Source organism: Ailuropoda melanoleuca, chromosome 19 (genome assembly GCF_002007445.2).
Source record: "Ailuropoda melanoleuca isolate Jingjing chromosome 19, ASM200744v2, whole genome shotgun sequence".
Classification (NCBI taxonomy): domain Eukaryota; kingdom Metazoa; phylum Chordata; class Mammalia; order Carnivora; family Ursidae; genus Ailuropoda; species Ailuropoda melanoleuca.
The window spans coordinates 21,833,747-21,858,110 of record NC_048236.1 but is presented as its reverse complement, the minus strand read 5'-3'; the positions used below and the strand labels follow the sequence as shown (position 1 = coordinate 21,858,110).

General features: G+C 35.3%; 1 protein-coding gene across 5 annotated transcripts in view; it reads right to left on the bottom strand.

Moving 5' to 3' along the window:
• ADGRB3 (adhesion G protein-coupled receptor B3) overlaps positions 1 to 24,364 on the bottom strand; it is a 697,114-nt gene that overhangs the window by 124,528 nt on the left and 548,222 nt on the right. For all 5 annotated transcript variants that reach the window (XM_034648079.1, XM_034648080.1, XM_034648081.1 and 2 more), the window contains one exon: positions 23,826 to 23,928. In XM_034648079.1, the coding sequence (XP_034503970.1) occupies positions 23,826 to 23,928 (103 nt within the window). The remainder of the gene's footprint in view (positions 1 to 23,825; positions 23,929 to 24,364) is intronic.

The following is a 24,364-nucleotide window of genomic DNA, read 5'->3' as shown; positions in this document are numbered from 1 at the left end:
AGTATTTTAATATAGATCAGAAATACAACTATAACAAATCTAAATTTATTTATTGATGAATAAGCCATTAGACAAAAGTAACATTATTGCCCTCATGCCATGACTTTCAGGGATGGATTTAAGATTTTACAGTCGTCAAAGTAAACAATGGCAACACCGCCATCAGAATTTACTGCCCAGTGGCCCGTCTGCACCACACACTCATGCCAGGGTGACAGGACTCCCAAACCCAGTTGCAAATTGCTTAATTTAAATCTCACTGAAAATTAAATGGAACCAAAATCAATTTTCAATTCAGTTTTAAATAATGTTTATTATATTATAGCAATACTTTCTGAGCTTCACGTAGCTTCTATATAAAAGTATTTTATCTGATATATCAAATTTCATGTATATAACATGGTTTTTTAATACAGCCTAACAGGAAAAGATTATTGTGTATATTACTAAAATGTAACATTGAAACTGGTGAACAGATTAATACCCCGACAAGTACAAATGACTCTTATGTTCAATCTGTCATAATAAATCTTTTGTAGACTGAGATTAGCCTTTTTGTGCCAAGATCTCTAGAGAAAGTAATATGCATTGGACCTCAAGGGAAAACTTTCTATCTATATCTAAGTAATGCTTCCAGAGACTTTGGGCTGCTTCCCTCGCTGCTGCAAAGCACATCTAAATACTAAAAAGCTACAACAGATATCCTTGAACTAAAAATCAAGCAAACCTACAAACACATTCAGATTTTGTTTTTTTACCCACTACTGTTGACAAGAGACAGTTAATACCCTACATAGTCCTTTGAAAATACATACACAAATATCTAACTACCTTTAACTATTCAGTAAACATTTCGTGTCGGTAGCTCTGAATCATATTTTCCTTTTTCCTCTCTTTTCTATTTGAAATTAGCCAGCAGAAAATTTTTTAAAAACCCTATTGACATGAAAACACTGCCCTTTCCCAAGAAGATAATAAGAAAGCTTTTGAAAACTCTTCTTTTCTTAATACATTTTCTGAAAGGATTCAAAAATTTTGAAATATTTCTGTAATTTTTTTCAGTTATTAAGAATGTAAGTAATGGGGACCCAAGTCCTTCTGAGAGAGCCATCCCCCCCCCAAAAAAAAAAAAAAAAAAAAAAAAAAGAATGTAAAAAATGGAGTATGGAAAGGAACAAGGACTGAGGTAAGCAAACCACATTTGCCTTGAAGGAGTCCTTTGTCTTTTGTAAATGAGCTGGTTTTTCCAAAAAAAGAGAGCAATTCACTTACCTCAGTCTTTCATTTATTTGGGTTAAGCTAATTGAAATGTGCTTCAGGACACATAAGGAGCCAGCATGTGGGGAAAATAGAAAGAAAGTGGCCAGGAGCAAATTCTATTTTTAAAATAACCTCAGAGAAGTAGTATTTTGGATTTTTTAAAAAAGTTGGACCAAAATTATTTCATTTTTGGAACTTTTAATTTGGTAATTTTCATCTAAATTAGTTTCAATTTAGAGATGTTCTCATAATGAAGTTAAATTTTAATCGAATTTAGAGATGTGCTTTTTAAGAAAAACATATAATGTCAGGCAGTTTCTCCAACTGGAAAATGGGGAATAATAACAGGATCTACAAGGTTGTTGTAAGAACCAAACGTGTAAGAAATTTTAGCCACACGAATGAAGAGTTTTCTTGTGGAGGTAGGGCTGGGTGATGCTGTGTAAAGATATTTATATTTTGCCCTGTGGACAACTGACTCTTCCACCTTGTCACCTTATACAGTCTATTATAAACTATGGGACTCAATCCTGGCTGTGTATCAGCATCACTTGTGATGCTTTTTTACAACTCTAGTTTCCCGGGCTCAACTCTCAATTTCACAGTGTAAGTCCTAGGACTCTCAACTTTAAAAAACTTCCCGGGTTACTCTGATGAGCAGCCAGGTTGAGAACTACTGTATAAGGCAATCAATGTTCCAGCTTATTTGTTCCTGCTGAAAGGCTATTATCTGGACTTCAGCAAGAGACAGAAAGAGAGGGAGAAAGAGAGTAAGACAACTAATTGTATTTTGGATAGTGATCTTACTAGGAGAGAAACTAACAGGACTATGCTTCTTGAAAAATAACCCACACTTTCCAGAAATGTAATGCATCAATAATATACAAAAAAATAACAAGACCCTGAGAATACTGTAGGACAGCTAGTTTAGAAACAAGTAGATAATTTTTCTGGGAACTATGTAAAAATATGTCTTTTAATCTTGAAAACAACTCTCATTACAATTCATTGCTGTTACTTTGTATCTTATAGGATAGCTTGGTATGTGCAGATAGTTCGGATGAGTGCCACCAACAGGCACATTTGTGAGAAGAGCCAGAGGGACAGAGCAAGTAGGGGTTCAAGCAGGGTAGTGAGACAGTACAGGCAGCACTCATGTGACTTTTGGAGCAAAATACTCAAGTTATTACATCAATCCAAAAGAAAAGGGGAGAGAAAGAAAACATGCTTGTCTGGGGGGAAAAATGGTCTTAGAACAAAGACACATAGAAAACAAAAAGGATGAAAGCTATAGTTAAGAAGATACAGTAATAAAGCCAGAAAGAATAGATTTTTAAGACTGACAGTTCCAGTTAAGACTAATCACACTGCGAGTTTTTAGCACATGAAAGCAAAGCCCTGCTGGGCTTGAAAGAGCTGTGGGTGGTTTCTAGGTGTAAATCTCCTTACTCTATAGATCACAGATACCCTATTTGTATTTAACTTTTGTACTTCAAGTAAAATAAATTTCCCTAGAGAGATTCTTCCTCACTTTGTAAATTGGCTTTTTCAAGAAATCTTAATTGGATATAGTTTTTGCACAGTGTTTGATTTGGTAAAAAAAAAAAAAAATTGGGGAAATCAGTGAATACGGATTATAATATATGTCCCTGTCTCCACAGATGAGTGTATTCCTGTGTCGAGGGTATATTGCTCTTGCGGGCCTTTAAGGTTTGGACTCCGGAGCTGGACTGCCTGCCATGAGAGGTAAGGATATATATGGAGTGGGAGGAATATTCTGTTTATATAGAGGATACCTAAATGAGGTTTACCTGGCCATCAAATAACCAGCCAAAGCTGAGGTTCTGTTCTGTTTCTGCTGCCAATTATTTCCTTTGATCAACTATGTCTCAGTTTCCTGCATATTCCATTTGTAAAGTGAGGGTCTTGACTGAAGTTAATCATTAAGACATTATATGAATTCCTACAGGACATCACATCTACCTCCCTTAGCATTTACTCTGCCTGAAATTTCACTTACCAAGAAGCATCCCCAAATTAATCAAAAAGCTGACAACTGATCTACCTGCATTTTAAAACAGACTTGAAAATTTGAGAGTTGCAGTTTTAAAGTTTAACTTCAATTTCTAAACATAGTGAGCATACAGACTTACACGAGGCAAATATGACACGTGTGTCTCTGCTAGATTGTTGCTGCTTCCAGAGAGTACTGTCCAATACTGTGCTGTTAGAAAATGTGAATGCTGCTTGAGAGAAACAGTGACTCCACTCATAAGTCAACGAACTTCCTTGTGTCAAATGCGATAGTATTTGGGGGCCATCACATGCAAAAACCTTCCTTCTCACCACCATGATCTTTCAAAGAACAACCTGAGAGAGATTTTTCTGAAGCATAGCCAATTATATGTCTTAAATACAGCAGATGAATGAGAATGAGGATTTGTATCCCCTATGGGCATCAGTACTTGCATAAAGAACATTCACTGATGTCAGCCATGGTTCTGCACATGTTAGTATGTAAAGAGAGTTGCTTCATTCCCTTGCCTTACAGGCAGTGAACTGAAGAAAGTCAGCAGACTGATTGTGGCTTCCTTTAATACACCCCAAGAGATATTTTTTACTTAAAATAAATGGTACCTACAATTAACCCTAACTTTAGCCTTTATTTTTCAATATATAGATTCATAATACTTCCTGAAACTTTTCCAGTTGACCAAATCCAAAATGACTCCCTTTTGGAGAAATCTGACATCTGTATTTAGAAAAATGCTATCTGTAAAGTCTCAGATACAATATTATATTTAAAACTCAATTGTTGGAATTTTCATAGGGGGTTGATAAGAAAAACTTAGGAACTGCCAATAAATGGTAGAATTTTTTTGAAACACAGTTAGAAGCAATTAAAAATAACATATCATGCCCATGGTTCTAACCACCCACTGACAAAACCATTTGTGTAAGTAAAGAACTGATATTAATAAGACCAAGGAGAACAAGGATAAAGAAAACATAAAAACTCCTTCTCAAAAGTACTTGTCTTTCACATACCTTCCAAGTCTGCTTATATTTTCTACTGAAAGACTTCTCATTTCTAAAGCACCAAAATTTTATATATTACTATTTAAAAAATGAAATAAAATGAAGAATCAGGAGTAAGCAGGAAAATAAAATTATCCTTGTTTCTTTAAGGTCAGATCTCTATGAACTACAGTGATAACTCTAAATAAATACTATTTTCTATAGAAGAAGCCAGAACTTATATAAGGCCATTGTGTCTTGGATCCCATCCAAAATACACTGACTTAATGACAAGAAAGAGTTGGCTATTCTTGGTCTTTTGTGGCATATTATGCTACTTTTCTCCCCCTAAAAAAGTTAGTCTCACCTTATCCATGTATTCCTGGGAGATATAGATTGCATTATAGGAAAGGCATCCCGACACTGACTGTAAATGATTATAACCTGTTAATAAAGATGGACCTTCTAATTTGACCTACATTGTTTCATAAAACAGGGTATAATACTATATTTATTCCAGCATTAAAAAAATAAATACTAGGGTACATTTGGAATTCTCAACTAACCTTAGATTCTTCCAATTTTGGTCATATTTGGGTATATATTATAGAATTTTCCTTTACTTAAAAGTGTAAAAATGCTGGGGCACCTGGGTGGTACAGTCAGTTAAGCATCTGACTCTTGGTTTAGACTCAGGTCACAATCTCAGGGTTGTGAGATCAAGTCCCACATTGAGTTTCACACTCAGCACAGAGTCTGCCTGGATTCTCTCTCTTTGCTTTCTCTCATTCCCTCTCTAAAAAATAAATCAATCTTTTTAAAAAAGTGTAAAAATGCTTTGGTCTTTGTTGGTGATTTTCAGTTTGGTGGGTTGAAAGAAATGCTACCTAACCTAAACCAAGGATTTACCATGAATGACTTAATATTAGATGTTGTTATAATAACAGCTTGAAAGATAATTCCAATCCATGAAAGATGAATTCATATATACACATATGTTTATTCATTAAGGGCTTTCATATTTTATGTGGCACTTGAATCAAAGAACAAAAAGGGCTCTTGAATAAAACACTTGAATGATTTCGCTAACCTCTACAATTTTCTAATAGATGTAATAAACATATAGAAATTAGCCTATTTAATAACAATTTCTATTATATTCAGCAACCACTGAATGTGTATTTTAGGGCAAACCTATTTTCAGTTCTCTACATTGACGGTTATTCATTCTAGGTGAACTTTGGTTCTAAATGAACACCTTAAAGAAGTTTTTTCATTCTGCTCATAAAACCTACAAATCTATTGCAAGCTGAATTTAAGGCATTTCTGAAAGTCTATCAGTTTTAACAGCTTGAAACCTTTTTCTTACAAAAACATGCATTTCCCTGCAGTGTTCTGAAAAGTTTCCCAGCAACACTCATTAAGAGAGGCCACAGCTATAGATTAGCCTTGCTGCTACCATTTTCCTTGTAAAGTGTTTTTTTTGGTGACAATTTTCTATTCAGTAGTGCAACTGCATATAATTATTCAAATACAAAAGCCTGTTGTAAAAGAATGTGGAGATGATGGCAAAATCACCAAAAAGCAAATGAACTGCTATGACTTTAGACACAATTTTGCTGTTCACTGTATTTACTGACAATTACCATTAGGAAGGATTTTTGTGTGAGACACTCAGGGCAGATTTGGTCCATTTGCAGAAGGATAATGTTCCTAAATACAGCTTAGATTGGTTCAGATGTATAATAAAAATAATTCACATCTTTGGTATGCTGATGTATCATCACTAAATTATTGGGAGAAAATACAATAGCTACTGTTAATGTCTACATTTTAATACAGGGCCCAGGAAAATTAGAATATATGAATAAAACAAATGGTGGTCTAAGATGGAGTTTATGGAAATTGCAATAAAAATACTGGACAAGGAAAGAAAATCCTTTTTTTTTTTTGGTTCTAGATCAGAACCCTAAACTCAAAGCTGTAAGGAAATTAAAGATGGTTTTTCTTTAACTCCTCCCAATGGAGTCCAACACTCCCTTTGCTCCACCTCAGCCATCCAACCTGCACCAAACATATATACATATATTTGCATTTGGTGCTAAGAAAATTGGTGCTGAGAGACTAATGGCTTACCCAAGATAACCTTCAGTTTAGTGACAAGGTTAGGATTTGAGACCAGGACCCTTGTGCTATGACAAGTTGACCTGAATAGGGTCCAGAAGGAAGTCTTAATACTGAGACAAAGTAAATGGATGTATTTCTGTTCTGAGGAATGCTGCTCTCCTTCCTCTTGTAGTCCTTAAAGAAAGGTAAATGCACTTGTAGCAGAGGCCTATTACTTATGTGCATATGAATTACTGATTTCGGGAAGATAGGACACTAAAGCCTAGTGAGATGTATGGGAGTATATAGCTTCACTATGTAAAAACAGACACAAAATATTTTTCCAGAAGCTATATTCACCCAATCTGGTCTACTGTGCACTAACAAGACAGGAAACATTAAAAAATTCACTTTGACTCTCAGTATGTCCCTCCCTCACATCTTCTATCCCATCATAAGAGAATTATAAAAACAAAAAAATCTGTAACTAAGCACAAACCATATCACACACATAAACGTACACACATATATACACACATATGATCTTGTGTATTAAAAAATGCTTTATACAAGGAAGCCCTATGGAAGAGATGATGTTTGGTCATGTGAAGTTGAATTAAACAATATTTTTTTAACTTCTAGTTAACGTTTTTTCAGTCTCTACTGGCAATTTTGTACTATGGCTTGTTATAACCTAAGAGGAAAACAGTAACTCAGCCGAAAGAATTCCATTATTTATTTCTATTCTCAGATATACTCAATGCCTTCTTTACACTTGATTCCATTAGTACAATGTGCATATATAATATCTGTTGGATTATACTCTATGGCACTATTGCAAATAGAGAAGTAGGGGAAAAAACAATTAACGTATTCTTGTTTAAACTTTACAAGGTTAAAACTAACCATATGTTCTTGAACACAGGCACGGGAGAAACCATTAAAGACATGCAGTCGGAGGGCTGACAAATTGGCTGCAACAAGGCTAGTTATTGAAAACTTGTAAGCTATCTATTACTTAAAATTATTCCCCATGTAGGCCCAGCTCTTGTTGAATCTCATCTGCTTGGAGCTAAGAACTTGCATTAATTTACACTGTACTGACTCATTTTCTTATTAAGCAAATTTGAAATGATACGATATTTTTGGCTTCGCTGGATTTCTTTCTCTTAATATCTTGTGCTTTTCTCCAGGAAGGTCAAAGAGTTTAATATTAATCTTCACAACATTGCTGTGGTATATTCTTACCCTCATGTGACGTACAGTAAAGCTGAGATAAATAGAAGATTACATGAAATAGACTAACACAGGAGCGGTACTGACAGGCAAACTCCAGCCTTCTCTTTCTTAGCCGACCCACCTTTCCATTTTCTGTTGCAAGAACCAGGATGCCCATCAGAATCACCTGTGGAGTATTTTCAATCAAGTCATGCAATTCCTGAGAAGATAGACTCTGGAGGGGGGTGCAGGAAGGTGGACTGAAAACTCTCCATGTGGTTCTAAATGCCTGTCTCCTTTACCCTGGTTGAGAACCACTACTGTCTTAGTATAGCTTCCCGATATATGCACTTTGGTTCTTAAATATTTCCCTTTATAAGTCATCCTTTTTAAAATGTTTATCCCATTATAACAATTTAATAATTCCTACTCCGGGACCCTGGATTCTACACCATTTAGTCTTTAGAAAAATAGTTGTGAGAGCTAACATTTTTGACACATAAAGACGGTTCATTTCTTTAATGACTTTGTAATTTTTCCTTTGTTAAATGCATTAACTTACTCTAGTATTTTCACACCCATCACAATTTCCAACTGTTTTTCACTTCTAGATACATGTGGATTCAACATGCAAACATTTCTTAGGTTGCCAAGTTATCCCTTTTACCAGTAATCTATGAAAAGGACACTGATGCTACATATTATTCATGTCCCCCTTCGAGTTCCAAGGAAAAGAAATAATCATGACGGGCTGGGATTTTTAAAAGTAGAAAAATCAGCTCCTTTCCATCAACATTATTCTTAACTCTGAAAATTGCTAGCTTTCCTCTCATCCCCAAGAATTCCTTTACTGATCTTAGAACTCTCCTTTCTAGTAGAAATCTTGTCTTTTCTTTAATCCTTCTCTGTGAATATAATTCCATCTCTGCAAATGGGGCTTAAGCATATTCTTTATATTGCTAGCTACAGAGATTTCATTCAAATTCCCCTCTTTTCCAGCAAATGGGCTCTGGAAGCTTAACAAGGATCCTCTTCATAGCTGGCCACGACATTGGGAAAGCTGCACAAATATATTTCAGCATCTCCACTATAGAATCACAACCACATCTCTACAAATAGATAGGTCTGCCAACAAGCATTAAAGATACTGTGATGAGCTACCCTGCATGATACCCTGAAGAATCTAGTTTTCCCTTGATGTGCATAGCTAAGCTCTATTATCACCGAAAGAAATTACAAGTGGGTATCCAGGGCAGAATGTACACGGAAAATGTACTTCTCTCACAAAATTCACACCATTTCCCTTTGAGGCCCTAATGCAGACCAGTCAACTAAATCTTGAACACGATCCGCAGACAAAATGGAAAATAATTAACTTTTCCCCCATCTGTGTATTTCGTTTTGCCATTTGTTTTCAATTGAGTTTATCACCACTTACTAGCAGTGGAAATAGGTAAACAGTATTTTGTTTACTTCAGATGGCACTTTTTATTTACAACCAATAGCTAGTGAAGCCAAATGAGAGGACTGTCAGATGCAGGATTTGCAGGGATGCAAATGGATACAGGATAGAATATAAACACATTTCAGAAAAAAAATATTAGTCCTTGTTGAATAAGGAAAGACACTCAATGAAGAAAATCTGGGAAATGATTATAAGATTTATAACTTTAGGATTTAATGATAAAAATGCACCATTTTTTCTTGACAAGATAGAAAATAAAAGAGATAATAACAGAAATAGTTATGCTACACACTCATGTTTCCAGGTCATTGATACAGTCTCCCAGAGCTGTTTAGAAAAGCTTTCAAATAGTAAAACACGATTTAAATACAACAGGATTGTTCTCCGTATTTGAAAAAAAAAAAAAAACATCCCCATGCTATTACTTTACTATTAAAAAGGACCAGGGTCTATTAATGGCACATTGGTAAATGTCTTATTTTAGTTTTTGAACAGCAATTTTCATTATGTTTGCATTAATAAGCAAAAGAGTGGCTATTTTCAGATATTTGGATGTTGACCAATTTAAAGGAAGCCAGACACAGAATACTGCCTAAACATTTAAAAAACAAACAAACAAACAAAAACCCTTGTCAGTGAAATTTGAAACATAAATGGTTTCTAGAGAGAATATTCACTGATGGGCTTTAAAACTTGTTGTCATTCATTGGAAGTGAAGTCAGAGGTGGTTTACTTGGCATAAATTCTATTCCATGTGCTCTCTCTTTTCCCCTTAATTTGAGAAATTGTTTTTGCTCCCATATAAGAAGTGTGCCACCAGCCTCTGATTTCCTGGAGTGGAGCACAGCTGCTTACTTTCTAACTCTCTACAAATACTTCTCTTGTGTATACCTAGTCATAAAGAACATAAAGAGACATGGCTACATGCCTGAAGAGAACGTGGTCCATGAACTTTTGATCTTAGACACAATTTTGCTCTCAGCTGGTAATTAACAAGCTAAAGAAATTTAAGAAAATAAATTAAGTCTGTGTATGTTTTGGTAGAAATATATAGCATTTTTAAAAAGTTCCACTTTTTAAAGAAAATGTATTTAGGAACTAATCAAATAAAAAGCCCCGAAAGAGTGAAGGATTGAAGGACAACAAAAAGGAAGGGAAAAATCGCTTGGAACAGAATATTTTCCCTAGAGAAGGATATACATTGCCCTACAGACTCCTGATTCTCTTCCACTTTTTCTTCAACTTAAAACATGAGCATTATGTCATAGCCCAAAGGAACACCACAATTAGTGATGTCCCCCTTCCTTCTCAGTAACCTTATCTAATCGGTCATAAAACCTTTATGATTCTATTTCATGAAGCAGAGCCATACCCACTGCCACTAACTTAACGGTTATTGAAAGCAGATATCAGTTCTAGACAAAAGGATCTAGACAAGGAATCTAGAGTAGACAAAATAATCTTGAAAAAGAATGAAGTTAGAGAACTCAAATTTTCTGATTTCTAGACAATATTTTTTTCAAAGCAATTCAATGGGGGAAAAAATCTTTTCAACAAATGGTGCCACAACAATTGGATATCTATGTGGAATGAAATGAACTCCAACACATACCTCATATCACACACAAAAAAATAATTTGACATATGATAGATCTACATAAAAGGCAAAGCTATAAGGCTTATAGAAAATGATATGGAAAAATATCTTCATGACCTTAAGGAGTATGCAAAGATCTCTTTTTTATAGAGAACTCACAAAACACAAAAAGAAATATGATAAAGTGCACTTCACAAAATTGAAAACTACTCAGCAAAAGATGCCTTTAATAAAAATGCAAAAGTAAGCCACAGAGAAAATAATATGTAAGCATAATGTCATATACATGAAATATTTTATATATATATATATGTGTGTGTGTGTATATATATATTTAACACAAAAGACTTGTATCCCAAATATGTTTCAAAAACCCCTTATAAAGAAGTAATAAAAAGACAAACAATCCTATTTATTAAGGGAGGAAAAACTTGAACAGAGACTTCCAGCATGGACATAAAAGGGCCTATAAGCACATGAAAAGATGCCAAAACTTATTAGCTATTAAGAAAATGTAAATTAAAATGTTGGCAAAGATATGGAACGCTGAACTATCACAGATTGCTGGTTAGTGTATAAGACAGTACAATAATTTTGGAAATCTGTTCAGTTTTTTTTTTAAGTTAAAAATACTATAACTTGCTTTCAACCCAGTAATTCTACTCCTAGGTATTTACCCAAGAGAAATAAGAATATATGATCATAGAAAAATTTGTCCATGTAGTTCAAAGCAGCTTTATTCACAGTAACAAAAAAATTGCAAACAATCTGAAGCCCTACCATTTGGAGGATGGATCAACAACCTGTGTTACAGTCATACAAGAGAATAATCCTCAGCAATGTAACAGAATTAACTAAGAATACACACACGGTATCGCTGCATCTCAAAAATATACTGAATGAAAAAAGCCAGACCAAAAAGGTACTCATAGGATTCCATTTACATGAAATTCCTAAACAGACAAAACTGATGTATAAGGACAGAAATCAGAGCAATGGTGACCACGGGGGACAGGGGTTGCCTCGGAGAGAGCAGGGATAACTTTCTAGAGTGATGGTAATGTTTCATATCTTGATTGTGGTATAGGTTACATAGGTACTGGTTGGTGAAAACTCATCACATGATTCATTGTGCATTTCACTGTATGTAAATTTAACCTCAATTAAAAGTTTATTGTATGCCAGTTTGTTGTGTCCTAGATGTAATTATACTTGACCCTCATAACATCCCCTCCACACTGCTTGATTAGAAAAGAACAACAACAGAAAATTAGACATTTGCTTCATTCAATAAAAAATATTTAATGGGTGCTTGTTGCTATGTGCCAGGTACTGTGCTAGGCACTAGGTATGTAGTATAAATCAAGTAGAGAATGTCCCTTTCCTTCTGAACTTAAATAAAAATAAGATGACAAATTAAGAAATGGTTATAAAGAAAATAATGGGTTACCCGAGAAAGAGTAACGAGAAAACTACTGTAGTGTTTTGACTCGGGGGGAATGGGATTTCAGGAAAGTCTTCTCTGAAAAGGACATGTATAAGTTAACCAGGCTAGCCTAAGAATAAAAGAAGATGAACTGTGGCAGAGGGAGGAATATGTAAGAAAGCCCTGAGGTGGGGGAAAGAGTTGTATGCTAGGCAAAGGATCTAATTGATGGGACACTTTTGTAAGTGCCGTTGTTAATAATTAAACCAGGACAACAGGCACAAACCAGGCATATGGTCACCTGGCTGATGGCTTATTAGCTGCTCCTATAGTGATTCCAGTGGAAGGCCAGCATGACAGGAAGACAGTGAAAAGAAAAGTAATAAATATGAGGTGGTGAGGTGGGAGAAGTACTTCGAGACCAGGGCATTTAGGAGCTTGTGGGCCGTGGTAGGGGTTTTGGACTTCATTCCGGGTGTAAGAGAAACTTCACCTATTTTAACTGAAGGGTTTTAAGCAGACAAGTGTCATGATCTGATTTACAATTTAAAAAGATAACTAGGCTGGTGTGTGGAGAATGGTTAAATAACTCGACAAATGGTACATGGCCAGTAAATGGTAAAGCTTAAAAACTCCTCATTTAGAATAAGCGACAGTCCCATCACACCTGGAATGATGTGCCACGTTACAGCAGATCCTCCACCCCAATCAAACCTTCAGATGACTGTTACTGTCACGTTTGGACTACAGCCTGGTGAGAGATGCTGAGAGAGAACTGCCCGGGTAGATTGCTCCCAAATCCCTGACTCACAGAAACCATGAGGATTATATTTCCTTTTATGGCACTAAGTTTAAGGTAATTTGTTATGCAGTAATAGATAATACAGATTTTCTATTCCATTTCTATAAACGGTGTTCTTTCTTAGATATAGAGGATTCACTTTGTAACTTTATTTTGAAAGTTAGGAGAATATGTAATGAAAGTTTCTGAGCAGAAAGAAATAAGAAAATGAGAAAGAAAATGAGAAAAACAGAATTAATTCATATTTTGTAAAACCCATATGTGGCATTCCTACCCATTAGGAAAAATCACTTTGAAATAAAAATAAAATGTAATTAACAATAAGAATGTAAAGTACACAAAGATAAGATTCATTTGAAATTCTTTCTACTCCTAATTGTGTGCATATATTGATGTATCATGTATCAAAGAAACATCTATAGAGATATATAAAAACTATGTATATTGTAGTTTAACATAGAATGCATAAACAGGCCTTCATCATGAATATTCATGAATTAAAATTTGTCATTGTATTTCTCCTGTTAATCATTTCTTCTTTACATTACAATCGAAACCTTAATCTTTGATTCAGTACACTAGCAACCTAGGATGACTATAAATATTTTAATTTACTCCCTTTGAATTTCATACATCTTAAATTTCGTAGTTAACTAGATTCAACTCAGTCATATGCCTACTTCTTTCTTTAAGGTTTAAAATTTAAAATTAACTGGCTAGCATCACAAAAGGAGTGAAAACCAGAATTTAATCTTCAAACATGTTTATTTTTTTCTGGTAATAGGCATTAGTGTTTGTGCTTTAGTTCTGAAGTTTATCATAGCAATGATTATGATAGAATATACATAATAATAATAATACAGCTTTTAGGAAAAGTGAGGACCAGAAGCTGAGAGGCTAAAAAAAAAATAAAAAGAACTGTTCTGTCTATGGATGATTTTAATGAAGAATTAACTGGACTCTGCCATCCCTATTTTCTGTGTCAGATGTTACTTTTCTGTCCAAGACTGTCAGGTGAGAGACTTTTTTAAATAGGAGCTTTAACATTTATGGCTGAACGTTAAGAAGCTTTCTTCTACAAAGAGACCAGCTTTGTTGTCTCATGCACTGGGCATTTGTTACCCGCTTTTAGCTTCTTCAATTCATAAAATGCCCTGCTTGGTCGAGAGTGATTTGATTCATGGTTTATTTTAATTTTTATATACTGTTAACTAATAGTTACCATATGTGAAGAAATTCTGTTTAGTTCTTGCTCCCAAGGAAGGAATTCAAAGTGTTTTTCACTTCCTTTTTATCTCTGCAGAAGCCTTTTCAGAAACTGCTAAGGTCTCCTGTTCTAGTTCTGCAGGCTACACAGACTAAACTTGGGTAGATAACTTCAGAACTGAAGGGCATTTTTACATAAAACCATCACCCTAAAAATGGCCTGTCCTCACCTTACATTATAGTTCTTTTCTCTAAATCAACCCACATCCATTTCTTTATGTGTAGGGCTACTTTTGAGCTACAACAGAAAAATTGAGTCACTGTGACAGAGATGGTATGACCCACAAAACCTAACATCTTCACTATACAGCCCTTTACCCCAAAAACTTGCCAACCCTTGAATTAGATCCTAAAGTATTTGTGAAAGGAGTTCTCTCGTATATTCTCCACCAATCTCACACTGAGACAAATTTTGTCTTGGTCAGTGATCTTCAGTAATAACCTCAATCCTCCTCTCTTCATCCCATATTCACCCTAGAGAGATATAGCCTCAAAGTTAGTATAATGGGTCACTGAAAACTCTATTTTAATCTTATCTCAAGGGCCTTTGAGTTTTGTGAGAATATGGGATTTAAAATAATTCACTTTATGTGTTTTTTTTAAGCACTTTAGTACTTTACCATGTATTCAGAATTCTTATAAACATTATCAGCTCTAATCATACAACATGGCTCCCTTGCTGACATTAGCCAAACTTCTGACCAGTTCATATTATGTACTGAGAAGAGGGAGGGTGAGAAGACATACATACAGAGAAATTTTTAATTTCTCTATTGGCTTGATTCTAGGGGAGAAAAACAGACAATCTTCAACCTTTTTACAAGACACTTTGAGAGCCACTTAAGTTCTCAAATTCTTTCAGATATTCCTGAATCAAGATAAAATCCAATTCAACTCAATCATCTCTCATCAAAGGAAGGTCTCAAAAATGTTCTGTAAGTCTTTAGTGTTTTCCCTCAACTTTTTTCTCTAATCATAAAACAACAATATTAACACAAAAAAATTGACCTAGGTTGTAATTATTTCAAATAGGGTCCTAATGTTGAAATGGCTGTACTCCTGTTATATTATCCTTAGTTTAAGAGCCACAGCTCGCTTCATTGATTCATTCAACATTTATTAATTTTATACCATGTATAAAATAAGTACAAATAGTAGTGGTTTCAAAGCCTAGAAACAAGAGGAGAAACACCACCTTTGAGAATCACAGTACAGTGGGCAAGACTGATCAGAAAATGAATAGTTACAGAATAGTGTGATTGGTGCTGACAACAGAGGTATATACCATGTACTATGGAAGCAGAAAGGAGTACTGGCAGACTTCACTAAGAAGATTTACATAAGCCAACTCCTAAAAGGTGACAGGAGTTTATCAAGCAAAGTGAAAATAAGTACAGAGGCACAGGGCAAGAGTGACTCCAGTGGACATGGGATACCCTGGAAAGCACAGACAGAGAGAAGAAATGGAAGACGAAAGCCTTTCTAGAGGCTGTCTCATCCTGGAGAGAGAGAAGGGTATTTTTATAACTCATCTACCCAGAAGGAATGCCCTTTTCCTTCCCGTGAAGTCAGTTTCTGTACTAGTGATAGCTCTGAATGTGGGTGATGATCAGAAAATGCAGTTCATCTTATGAGTCCTACCGACCCACTGTAGAGTTTGAAGCTGGGGAATGGCATAATCAGGCATTTGCTTTTTATTTAAATTTAAGGTATTTTTCACAGTAGAATGAAAGATGAGATTACACAAACACAAGCTCAATGAGTAGACCAAAGTTAAAAGAATGTTATGGTAGTCCAACTGAGAAATCATGAAAGCCAGTTCCAAAGTGAGGGTAGCGAGGATGGAGACCAGGAATTGGCCACATCAAGGAGTCTCTTTATATTGTCTGCAGAATAGTTCTGCTGCTAGAGGATGAATGAACAACGGTAATTAGAATAGGCCTAGCACGGGGCACCTGGGTGGCTCAGTCGGTTAAACATCTGCCTTTGGCTCAATTCATGATCCCAAAGTCCTGGGATGGAGTCCCAAGTCAGGCTCCCTGCTTAGCCTGCTTCTCCCTCTTCCTTTGTCCCTCCCCCTTCTCCTTCTCTCTCTCTCTCTCTCAAATAAATAAATAAATAAAAGCTTAAAAAAAGAAAAAGGAATAGGCCTGGCATCTGCAAAGCAACTCCCACCAGCACTGAAGCCTGAGACTTATGACCTACTTCTCCCCTGCTGAATGAATGCTCACACTGGGACTTTTGCCCAGCTTTGTAGTTTGACCTAAGAACACACACTGAGTGTGTAAACTGGCCCTCATGGTTATCTGGCTCCTGATATCTCAAACCATTTCAGTAACTCCTTATTGTCAAATAATTCCACTTTCATTTTCTTTGCTTGTTTCAAACTGATCCTTCATATTGATCTTTTGCCCTATTTTTGAAATTGACTTTGATAATGTGATTTGACTCCTACCACACAAAACTAGAAATGTACAGTCAGGGGATAAGAAGGTTAAAGCATACTGTCACTTTGTGAACAAAATAATCCTTCGTTGCTGGGAGCCTGGGAAAATCAGGAAACTAACCAACCATTCTGTTCCCTGGTTAGATAAAGGTTTTTGGGAATCTAGAAGAGCCTTGGCAGAATTAGAAAGATACCTCAAAATGGGCTCAAATGAATCACACATAAGCTTATTGCATTCAAATCCTTTTACAAACATCATAGCAAGTCAATAAATTAGATTTTAATAAATCTAAATAGGAAGCTTTAGCTTCAGCCATTAGTATCACACACACATTTGAGACATAATAAACATACATTTGGGGCATTATTGGCAGGAAATGAGCTCTATGAGAGGAATTATGAATAAGCACATTTCTTCTGAAGATTATAAACATTATTTTCCATGACTTATCAAGTGAGAAGTTCCACATTTGTTAGGTTTCAGAGTCTCCTTAACTAAAACCCAGGAACCAGATCACCTTTAAATATGCCATCAATCACTTAGAGCTTAGAACAGGCCCCAGGAAAATAGTCCTTATCACCATATTGGCTTAGATTCTGTCTACAGTGGGAAACCTTAATCCTTATAAAATTAGCTACAGCTATTAGCTTCAGAGGTATAGGCCCAAATGGTGGACTCAAATAAATGCATGTACTCATTCATCCAATAAATAATATATGTTGGCAAAATTTGAAGAATAAATTTAACCTAGCCCTGCCTTAAGAATAGTCTGGTTAGAAACGGGTAATATAATAAAAGATTGTAAGTATGCACTGGAAACCATGGAGCCCCAGAACCAGTGTACCTAAGAGTAGAAGATAGAGAAGGGTTTCCTACACAGGAAAGGACTGAGCAGTGTCAGAGAATGAGCATGAGCCAGATAAAGATGTCTGGAAAGTCCAGTGGGGTGGAGGAGAGTAGCAGCATTCCAGACCGAAGGGTGGCAAGGAACAAGAATCCATAAAATAATTTTGAAAAACTATAAGCAGTTTGATGTTGCTGGTGTGATTAAAGTCAGTAAGAAAGAATGAGAATGGAGAGGTCAACATTAGGTCATGTTCAAGGTCTCTCAAGTTTTGTAAGCTACTGAACTCTTTCTCAATAAAATTTATTTCTGAGCCCCAATATATTAATGCAAGAAAATCAGTGAACAGAAGCCTTCATAGATAGACAAAACATTTTTCACTGCTTGTGTCTGAACAGTTTGAAAACCACTTCGGTAAGGAGGTGACCAGCAGCAACAAATGTACAGGGAAGTCAAGTGGTCAGATTTGACTTTTCACTCCATGACTTGGGCTACGAAGATAGAGTGTGTTTAATGATGTGGAGGTGGTAGACCACCGAAGATGATCAGTACCTGACAGAAGAAAAAGCTGGCTATGAGAAGAATGTAAGGGTGCAACTGGCACAGGAGGGGTGACTTACTGGATCTACTACGTGAGGGAGGAGGAGACATTAAGGTTCACTCCTAGACTCCCAGCTTATGTAACTGGGTTGGAGCCCACAGGAAATATGTTCAATTTATATATAATGTATAGGATTGTGGAGCAGGGACACAAATGGTGAATTTGGTGGTGAGCAGAAAATTGGACAAGAGGAAATGTGAAGCTCAGAAGAGAAGTATAAATCAGATGCACACCTGGGAATCATCATTATCATCTCCATAATCACAGCTATTGTTTAAGGAATGCTTTAAAGCGCTTCATAGGTACCACCTCATATAACCTTGACAACACCACTATAAGGGAGGCCTTAACAAGAAGTTAAGGTCCAGAGAGACTGAGTGTCATACTCAAGATCATATAACCAGGAAATAGCAGGCTTAGGGTGCTTAGGTCTGTCTGTCTGAAAATGCCTATTTGACCGTCACCACCCACGAGATGGTTCTCTCCAGGACAGCATGCAGAACACTGAATCTCAAGAGGAGGGGCAGACTATTTCAGAGGGTACTAGGAGGGGCAGAACGGGTAGCTGAAAATAAACACTCAATATTCCTCCTCAGAAACTGAACACATACACATTCAGAGGCCACAGATGTAGGTAAACGCGGAAGAATCTGGGTCTCCAGCAAAAGAAAGTCACAGAAGAAATAGATACATTAGAGGGTGTTTCACCCAATTAAAGGTATTCAAATTCAAGATTTTACTTCTAAAAAAACATCCTGACAACACAAATACATCCTCCATTAGAATGACCGCTGCCTTTTAGTTTGGCCTATCTTTCCTAACTATCTGTATACAAACTACAGAACAAAAACAACATTTGATAGAAGGTAAATAAACATGAGATGAAGAAAAAAAGCTTTGTAGAGTACTGACTCTTAAAAAGTGCTCCAACAAAGAGAATTTTTGTATTTTTTGTAAGACGGAATTAAAAGACATAGCTCATTATATAATTCAATGGTCCATACATAAAGAAACATGAGGTAAATTCCTCCTAAACAGTGCTAAGGAAATGTTTACCCATTTGAAATAATTTGGGAAGCCCCCTTTGATATGTCAATGAGAACTTTTGCTGGGTTTCTTAAGACTAAAGTTAGTGTCTAACTTTGCCTTCTCACAGTTGATTATTACTTTCAAATACTTAACTTTTAGGATGTCTTTTTAGGATGCCTATAATTTATAACACTTTGGTATTCTCAGAATGATACTACATATGTGCCAGTTAGTGTAACCTTTAATTGTAGGAGCTGTCCAGGAATGCACACAACAGGGTAGTCAGCTGACACTATATTCAAAATGGCCATACTCCAGAGGTGGCAACTCCCAAGTCCTTTTGATCTAGGTGGATTTGTCCACACTCAACACTTTAGTCATCAAACTGAATATAAAAGGTTGGTCTTTACTGATGAACTACTATCTGGTTAATCACTATAGTGGGTGTATTAATGGGCTCCCTTTGATGAAAATAAAGGCTTAGGGATATGTGGATTAGCGAATATCGTTAAACACTTCTTATTCTTGATGTGACTGTATGAAAGATTTCATTGACGCCTATATCCAGCATGTCTTAGAGATGGGGCCCACAATTTTATCCCCAGTCATTGTGTGTCTAGACATTAAGAGTAGGAGGATTTCTGATTGCATCATGGTGACTAAAGGACCCAGAAGACTGCTTCTCAAGTGTTGCTATGCCCACCTCAAGTGAATGTTGCAAACAACGTGTGGTCAAAGTGTCTAAAATGACAAAGATCTAGGATTTTCCCTGAGCTTATAAAACAGGTTTGTTCCTGATATGCTAATAAGTGTTTATCTAAAAAATACCTAACTGTGTGATGGAATCTGGACTTGACTTGCTTTCATTATAACCTGGTAGGGAGGCTGTGGGAGAGAAGTTATCTCTTGGTATTTTAAACTTCTTGGGTGGCTACTATTGTCTACCCCCCCCCAAAAAAAGAAAGAGTTTTGCCAAATTTGGCTTTCATCAATTAAAAAGCATATTATGAAGCCTTTAATATGATAAATCATTTCAAAATTCTTTCAGAAAGAAGCGGATATATATTTCATAATTAAGAAAACCATGTTCTGAATATGTTTCCAAAATAATCTTTGTTTTCTGCAAAACAGTAGGACCAAAAATAGTCTACACAGTTTTAAGAAAAATTGCATACTTCTTCACAAATTCTTCAAAAACAAACAACATTCCAGTGATATAAGAACATCCTTGCTGAAATTACACAAAGATATCAAAGGACAATGACCCTTTATGAGAATATTTGAAATATAATGATGTGAGTTATCAGTAAATTTTATAAATGTATCTTAAGAGATATAAGAAATTACATTTGATTTCTAACTTTGCTTCTAGCAATTGAATCTATAGCTTAAAGATCTGAATACCTCATACTTTAAACAATGCATCTCAGCTTGCTTCTAACTCAAAAGAAATACTCAGTAGTGAGACAACAGAGTCAATTATATTTCAACAAGCAGTTCAGAGAAAGACCCCGATAAAACACTTCAAAACTATTCTGGGCATCAGCACCAAATACCTGTTTTCACGCAAACTAACCATGACAACTCTCAGAGGCAGTACCAAATAACTTGTTCATCAAGAAGCTCTCTTACATGTTTCCATTTTTCCAAATGTGGAATACTAAAGCATCAATCAAAACTTACCAGGGAAGTCAAAGACAGGAATCTGATCAATTATAAAAGGCCCACAGCAGCAACGGGGTCCTACACACTACCTAAATAAAATACTGCAGCCCATGATCAATATTTTACCTTTTTAAAATACTTTCCTGGAGGTTATACAGATCATAAGTTTATACAGATGATACATTTTGCATTTTTTCTTTCCCTTTTTAAAAAATCACTAATCCCAAATACAGTCAGAAAGGTATAGCTTTCACATACTGCTATTTTACATTTAAAGCGAAGTAGAGTCAATGTAATTCGATTCAGCATATCATGACAAAATGTGATTATTTTCCCCAGAAACTTGATATTGTTAAGAATGACTAAAAATAAAATCCCAGTGTTCACATTTTTCCCTTTTAGTCACCATGCTATAGTGAATCGTCGTAGGCTTGCAGAATCATCTACTCAGAGCCAGTAAAGCAAAATTAACATAGCATAAGAGAAAACCAATAATTTCTTATTTTCTCATCATTACTACTACCTACTGAACGCTCCTCCCCACCAGCATCAGTAACTATAGAAGACAAAATTAGGATAGGCTATCTGGAACAGAACTACTATGGTCCCAAAACCACATGGGGAATCTACTCTATAGATAATTACGTGGGGAAACAATTTTTTTTTCTAAGCCCATACTAGCCATTCTTTTTAATCACAAATGAAAAGTAAAACTAGACTTGTCTTATCTTGCCTCTGATGTTCCTAATATTTGCAAATATCAAAAAGACATCTCCATGAAAAAACAAGGACAATGAAAAGCTGGGAAAGGCAAAATGGCCAAGAATGTAATTTCTTAAGACTAGTTTCTGAATATCATTACCATGTAGACCTATATAATATGGTAGTCACTGGCTGCACATAGCTGCTGAGCACTTGAAATGTAGCTAGTCTGAACTGAGGTGTATTGGAAGTATAAAATGCACATCAATTCTGAAGACTTAATAAAAATATTATAAAATATTGTATTAGCATCTAAAAATATTCATTATATGTTGAAATGGTCATCTCTTGGATATAATGAGTTACATATATTATTAAAATTAATTTCACCTGTCTCTTTTCGCTTTTTAATGTGGCTAATAAAATATTATAATTGCATATGTAACCTGCCTTTGTGGCTTACATTATATTTCTATTGGACAGAAATGATTTAGACAATAATCATTGTAATATGTAGTAAATCTTGTGAAAAATTCTACCATTTGATCATCTGGCTTAGAACTCATAAAAACTTTGCCATACAGCATGAAACAGCCTTAAAACCACATTTCCTACTGAAGATCAGATAGTTTTCCATATCGTAATGAGTGTTTGGAGGGTAAAAAAGACAGAAAAAGGGGCTTTGGTGAAAAAAACAAAAACAAAAACAAAAACAAAAAACCAAACACTTAAACTATAGACTTAAGCTAACTCTAGCTTGGTTTTTTTCTGATTCCCAGATGCAATAAGTAATTCCTACTTCAGAGGAGAAGCTCTCCTCTTCTGCATGGTTTCAAGGGCAAACAGTTCAAGAACTGTGAATCAGTATTAACAAGTAAATGAGCCTCTCTAAGAGATCTGAAGCCCTGGCCAGGTAAAAGCCAAAAAGGTAAGGGTGAGATAAGTCATTTAGTAATTCCTTAAGGTTTACAGTCCCATCTTCTCTCCATCTATACTTAACTTCCCCTCACTTCCCTTTTCCTTCCCAGCTCTGCCAGTGTTTACCCCCACTTTCTCCGCTGTTGGTTATTTGTACATTTCTTTCTTCTCTCCTAATTCCAGCTGGCATCTTCCTCAACTTTTGGTCTTTCTCCTTTCTTCCTGTTTTCCCTTTTCCCATTTATATATTTTTTAAAATTTATGTTACATAGTCAGAAAAAAAGCAAGACATTCAAATACATTAAATTTCTTTTTACTTCCACAAGGCTCTTTATTGGGTTGTTAATTGTTTTTGTTCAGTTCTTTGGGGTTAGTGACCTCCCCCTTGGGCTCTCCCGGTAGACCAATATGGTTCAAGAAGAAATCTTCATCATAATCATCTAAGCAGATTCCTAAGCCCTAACTACCCAGATCCAAAATCAGATTCTCTGGGTGGTAATCAGCAGTCTTAGGAGCATGGGTTAGCAAAATTAAGACTATCCATATCCTTGACGTTGATACATGTCCTACAAATATCTAATCTATCAAAAGTACTGAAAAGTACTTTTTTTTTTAATGATAGCTTCTGGGGGAAAAAAGTTCAATTATTGGCTTTTGTATTTGACAATCAAAAAGCTGAGAAAACCACAGGCCCGGATTAATCAACAAAAGTTATCAAAGCAATGTTTACCAGAATTCCTTTGAGATTGACGTAAATTAATTTAAGACTGCTAGTACGGGTTTCTTACAATGCATTCAGAGTAGTTTACTAAAGAAAGCTGACAGTCACCGCTGAAAAAAACATGGTCATCCAACTCAATTCAATCTGTATGAACAGAACTTATACTTTCACGTTCTGCTCAGAGTGACTGCAGTTCAAGAACTGCATGCTGGTTCGGGACCGAAATGCTTTTTGGTGAAGTAAAAGTGTTTGAAAAGCTTAAAATTTATTGTTGCTTTTACCTACTACTCTCTTCAATTATTGCTGACAGACAATTTTGGGGTAGATTTTCATGATCTATGTGATATGTGTAAGCAATTTATAGTTGACTTTTAGGAATCAGTGTTTTAATAAAGTAGACCAAAACACAGGCAATTCTATTTACAATTAGAATAATGAATCAAAATTTGTTCTTCTGATGTTCCAAGGCTTTGAACTCATAGAGCTTTGATATAATGTTTCATAGACATATTTTTACTATTATAAACAGCTTCTCAATCCCCAGGAAATTAAGTTAAAGGAATGTATTTCTGGTCTAGATTAGGCAATGCTTTTATTTAGAAACTAGTGAAAAATTTTATTTTTAAAAATAATTTTTGTCAGAAGTGCTCCATTTCATCTAGAATGTTTAGATTATCAATAATCAGCTTTATGTCAAAACATAAACACACAAATAGAATCAGAATAATTATCAGTCGTACCTTATTATGTGTCTGAGTCTGTCCAACTAGTATGAGGATGTTGGATGAGATGATAGACAGGCAGAAGTTAATCAGAATTATAGACCTCTCAGACCGTATGTACCTAGCCAGAGAGACAGAGAATATGTCCAACTTTAAAATTCAGCAGAAAGATGAAGAATTCCATATTATGCAAATTGGTGAAATTCATCCAGAAAAGGAAATACTAAAATATATCGTTTATAGAAGAAAGTATATGAAAACCTTTTATTAATAAAGATTATTCTCAGAGATACAATTTTATAGTGACATGGCATGTCCTAGAGTCCTTTAGAATAATTTTATTTTCTTTAGACATTAGTATAGACAACATGGCATTTCTGACAGAGTTCAAGTTGTATCTGAGATCAATATAATTTTTTCTACTAAAAATATAAAATTTCTTGAAAATATATCAATTACTATATAAATATAAATACTATATAAATATATAAATAAAATATAATCAATTACTATAATTACCATTATGTATGTATATATGTTTATTATCATATAAAATC